Source organism: Benincasa hispida, chromosome 9 (assembly GCF_009727055.1).
Source record: "Benincasa hispida cultivar B227 chromosome 9, ASM972705v1, whole genome shotgun sequence".
Lineage (NCBI taxonomy): Eukaryota > Viridiplantae > Streptophyta > Magnoliopsida > Cucurbitales > Cucurbitaceae > Benincasa > Benincasa hispida.
The window spans coordinates 88415065-88420417 of record NC_052357.1 but is presented as its reverse complement, the minus strand read 5'-3'; the positions used below and the strand labels follow the sequence as shown (position 1 = coordinate 88420417).

Below are 5353 nucleotides of genomic sequence, written 5' to 3'. Positions count from 1 at the left end.
TGCAGCAGTTATCAAATGATTTTAATGTTTACAAAAATTCTGATAGTTATTATAGATATCCAAACTATTGAAGGAGATAATAAATCTTGCAATAGGATCAAATTACAGGTGTAATAAGGTGCTTCTATTGTTTTCTTAACCTATCCGATTTAGCAGAGGCTACTCACCACTACTAATTTACCTAAAGAACTATTGCCATTGAAATTGTAATTGCAGCGTTTCACATATGAACGCAACGATTACTAAATTGTTGCATGTGAAACAACAATTGTTAAAATCTTGTATTTTGATGTAATTAACCCTCACAATATAGGTACCTATTGCAGTGGTTATTAAAGCTAATTCTAGCGATTGCTAAAACTACTGCAATAGACCCTTTCAGCACAGCTTTTCCTAGCGGTTTGTTAACCGCTGCAGAATACCTCCAAACAATTTAAAACTATCTTCATAGCACATAAAAACCTCTGCAACAGACCCTAACTCTTGTAGTGTTTATATAGGAAACCTCTGCAATAGACTCTAACTCTTGTAGTGTTTATATGGGTTTTGATATCATATTAAGTAAAAGGTCAACAAGAGTAATAATCATATTTAAATGGTAGGGTTTGAAAAAATTACTAAAGGAATGTTTTCATACCAAAATAACTAAATGTATATTTTAATTAAATTTATTATTTTTACGGAGACAAAAATACCTCCGACTAAGATCTTCAATCCTTTTTCCAACTACTTCAACATTGAGTAAGGATGATAGATAAAGTAAATCTATATATATGTGTGTATATATAACAATTTGGAGGATAATCGTGAATAAAAATATAGCTACTTTTTTCCTTCTACCTTTTAATTAATTTTTGGACCAAACTCGAAGGTTTGAAATTTGTTCTAGAGACCACTATCATGACGTATAGATGCATAAATATAGCGATAATGGTGGTCTAAGTAGGTATTTCTAGACATATATAAAAAAAAATCTATGGAATACAATTTTACGATGTGTATATGCATAAATAATATGGTAACAAGGGTTGTCTAGATGTGGGTATTTATGCACAAATGCACAGTTAATATAGTAACAATGATTGTGTAAATGTAATTAGAGATTATATTGTTTCAAGATTTCGGACTAATACTTAGGCATATGTAGTTAAAGAAATGTCTCTTTAAATCATAATTAAGGAAGTGATTGTCACATAACTACATTATACAAATTTGATTATTGAATAAGTTATCATAAAGTGTGATATTCATAAACAAAGTCAAGTCATTAAATTTTTATATTTAGCTAATCGAGGTGTGATAATTTGTGTTTTTGGAGAAAGGATAGCATTGATATTAGAAACATATGAAAAGTTCTAAAATTGGAATCCTAAGGTGAATGTTATGATGGAAAATCATATCAAATTGCATCCTATTTAATTTATGTGATAATTATTATTGTGGGACATTATAGTAGCCCATTAATTGCATTTCAGTTTCAGTGGCATACACCATTATTTCCTGTATAATAATAATAAATATATCTATATATCAATCAATGAAAATAGTCATATTATAAAACTGTCCATCATATATATATATATATATATATTTTTCAAATTCTTGTGGATGAGAATTTGGACATCTTTCAAATAAATATAAAACATCTTAATGTACTTCAGACTAACATTATATCTTCTATTTAATTTCTTTAATTGGATATTTTACATTAAATTGGGATACCTGATTCTTAATTTCTTAACCAATCCCACATGTTAAGTTGGTAAATTTTTGTTTATTTAGAGGTGAGACTCTATAGTTTGTTAATCTTATAAGTAATATTCAAGACGTTATTCTAAACAATCGATTAACTTAACTTAGAAGTCAAACTCACAATTTTCATTATCATTAATTTCATAAATCAAACCTTTTTTTTAAAGATAATATGTGAAGTGAGAGAACTGAATCTCTGACTTTCAAATTGATAGTACAATTTTCATTCTAGTTGAGTTATACTTACTTCGTCTTCATAGATTAAACCTTACATCTAAATTAAAGAGGTAATATTGTATTGAAAAAATTATCTTTTTAATCTCGAGTTTTGAAGAATATGTGTCTTTGGTCTCTGAATTTACGAAAAAAAAAAAAAACTTTTTTTAGTTCTTGAGTTTTCTAGATTGGGTTTATTTGATCCTTAAGTTCTCAAAATTTATATCTAGTCCCAGAGTTTTTAAAAAGTCTATGCATTAAATTTTTATTATTATTTTAAATTAAAAATTAATATTTTTTAAGATTACCTCTTCTCACTAAAATTATTTTTTAGACATATTTTTTGTAATTCAAAATTTCATATAATTATATAAAGTGAAAATAAAAAATAGTTCATGGACCTTTTAAACTTACTCTTAAAAATTTTAGGGTTAAAAAGGTATATTTTGAAAATTCGAAAAGTAAATATACCTATTCTATGGTTGGAAAACTCAAGTACCAAACACACATATTCTTCAAATCGATGACTAAAAAAAAGGTAATTTGCCTTGTGGAGAATAACATTGTCCTAAAAATCAACTATACAAAATTATTAAGAACATTTTTCTTAATATATATATATATATAATAGCATCTAAAAAAAGCAGAAACATAATTGAAAGGGGAGTGATATTAATTACTCATAATAATCCATGCTGAATAATAATATAATAATAAATTTGACACAAAATCTCTATGAAGTAAAAGAGAGGGAAAAAAAAAGGCAATAAAAGAGAGTAATTTTGCAACATACCCATATTTCATCCAGAAATTGGCTGAGCTGAACTCCAATTTGAAGAACCAAAATAAAAAACACAATGCTTTCAGGTATAAAGGAAGAAAACCAACTTAAAACTTTAATTCAAAAGTGCTTTTGCATATTGCAGTATCTCATTGTGTAGTTTAATTTCATGAGATGAATCCATATTGCAATTGAGACCTCCAAAAACACATCCATTGCTCACTAGTCCTTCTCTTAGGCCCCTGAAAATAATTTAATAATTTGTAATAAGCAACCAAAGTTCAAGGTAATAGCTATTCGAAGCAATACATTCAAGTGTTGAGGATATGAAATTAAAACTTTTAGAAATATTGAGACAGAATTAAAAATGGGAAGTATATATACACAATGATTAATTCTGCCCCAATTTAATATGTGCAGAATAATATAACTCAAATTTAGGTTAAGTAATAAGCATTTTTGCAAATATTATTACAAATGGATTATCAGATACAATAAAATAGAGAAGCTAACAGACAAATAAAAAAAAAGGGGATGCAAATGTTTATTGATTTATTTGGAATATTACAAATGGTTTTATCTTTCTTGAAAAAGAAAAAGGTGTCTAAGGAAAAAGTTAAAGAATACTAATAATTATTCTAGAGCTCTAATCATATATATTCTAAAGAAACCAACCATAAACCCTAGCCAAGGTATTATGAAACTTAGGGCTTTGAAGCCTTTTTTTTTTTTTCATTTTATTTTTGTCTATAGTGAAGATCGACAAGATCAAACCTTCGACCTTTGAAAGTTATGTCAATTATTGTTAAGCTAAGATCACTTTAATGGCTTTGAAATTTTAATTCTAGAGTTTTCTACAATCCATCCCTAAATGTTGCCTTTACTATGATAACAACAATATTAATTATATATGCCATTCACTTTGCAATATTGTTGATCTTAATCATTTTCATAAGTCTAAAACCAAACATTAATTTGATTTTGAATGATTAAAATCATGTTTCAAGAGTGATTTTCAAGACGAACAAAATGATAATAACCATTTTAAAATCATTTCCAGACATACTCTAAAATAACAAATAAAACATTTGATATATGCTAAGCATGTAATTAGTTTTCTAAAAGTCGAATGTCCGAATTTCTAGTACTTTTGGATTCGTTCAATTAGTTTAACATGTGTATTAGTACTAATAAGATGTATATGTATACATTTGAATTAAATTTACCTTGTTGATGAGTGGTAATTGGATTCTTCTTTTTCTTCTTCTTCTTGTATGGGATTCCTCTTGCCTTGGATTGAGAGTCCCTAACTTCTCTCAAGTAAACCCTAATAGCACCACTAGCAAATGGGTTAGTGTCTGAGGAGCCTCCATTTTCTTCATAAGCAGCTCTAAGGCGACCAATAAGTGCATCAAGGCTACCCCAAGCTTGTCTAAGAGGGCAAGTACAAGGACCTGGTGGCTCAGGTTCTCCAAAGAATCCACACCCATTTAAATGCACTTTTGTCTTCCCAAATTGGTCAAGATATCTAAGGAATTCCAATACATGACTTGAATTGCATTGAGATATAGCCAATGGGGGCCTTTGGTTCCTCAAATATTGTCCGAACGTGTACCAATCTCTCCTCTTCTGAGACTCATACCGACTCACCGGTGCTATTGTTGTTGTTGCTGCTATTGCTGCTTCTTCTCGTTGAAACTGATGTTGTTGTTGATTATGATCGTCAACAACAACAATTAGAGACGAAGAAGAAGAGGAATTTGACGATGATCCTTCATGAACATCCTTGCCTTTACTACTTGACATATGATCTTTCCAAGATTTTACACACAAAACAAAGGAAAGTGTTTTGAGTAGTGAAGAGAAGAGAACAAAATTTTTGTTATATGGGGGAGTAATAGAAGGGGGGAAACACAAGAAAATGAAAGGAAGATCATATCATGGAGGGAGACATGATATGGTCCAACCTCAAAATGCTTTATTAATTCTTTTTTTCCCTCTCTTTCTTCCTCCTCTCTCCCACAAAACTTTTTAATTGTACTATATTAATTAGGGCATTAACCCCATTTTTTGTTGTGCAATAACATAACTTCGTGTTATTATAATTAGATTTTCTTATCGTCCAAACTCAATCATTATCCTATCTGATGTAATTAATCGTAATCTGATGTGAAATTAGGTTATAAGGTAATTTTTTCATTTTAGTCAAAATCTATCAATGAAAATTCGATATGTAGGGTTTTGGAAAGAAACCGACGATGTTGATTTCTTTTCTTCCTGTTCTTCCTATCGTGAAGGCTTGACACGTTGCAAAAAAAAGTTGGTAAAAAAAGAGAAAAAAATGAAGAACTAATAAAGACGTTTTATATCAATTTTAAAGAGGATTCTTTTATACTCATTTTAAATATATGCGCATAATGATTAATGAATTCAAATATATGAAAAAGAATGATTTTCGAGTACCTAGCAAATCTCATCTTTGTCTAGGAAAACTTCAATCACAATTCATAGGTCACATGAAGATGGTTTCTTTAAACAATTTGTGAATTAAATTTTATGTCCAAAGGTTTTCATTAACTTTTAATTTAAAAAGTAAATCTCTTC

The 5353-nt window shown here is 28.8% G+C and overlaps 1 protein-coding gene across 1 annotated transcript; it reads right to left on the bottom strand.

Moving 5' to 3' along the window:
- Positions 1–3799: 3799 nt before the first annotated feature.
- Positions 3800–4625, bottom strand: LOC120084977 (protein LIGHT-DEPENDENT SHORT HYPOCOTYLS 10-like). The gene is made up of 2 exons (XM_039040788.1): positions 3976–4625; positions 3800–3816 (listed from the first exon to the last, which is right to left on the bottom strand). The coding sequence occupies exons 1-2, from the start codon at positions 4553–4555 to the stop codon at positions 3800–3802; spliced, it is 597 nt and encodes a 198-aa protein (XP_038896716.1). The 5' UTR covers positions 4556–4625.
- Positions 4626–5353: the final 728 nt, after the last annotated feature.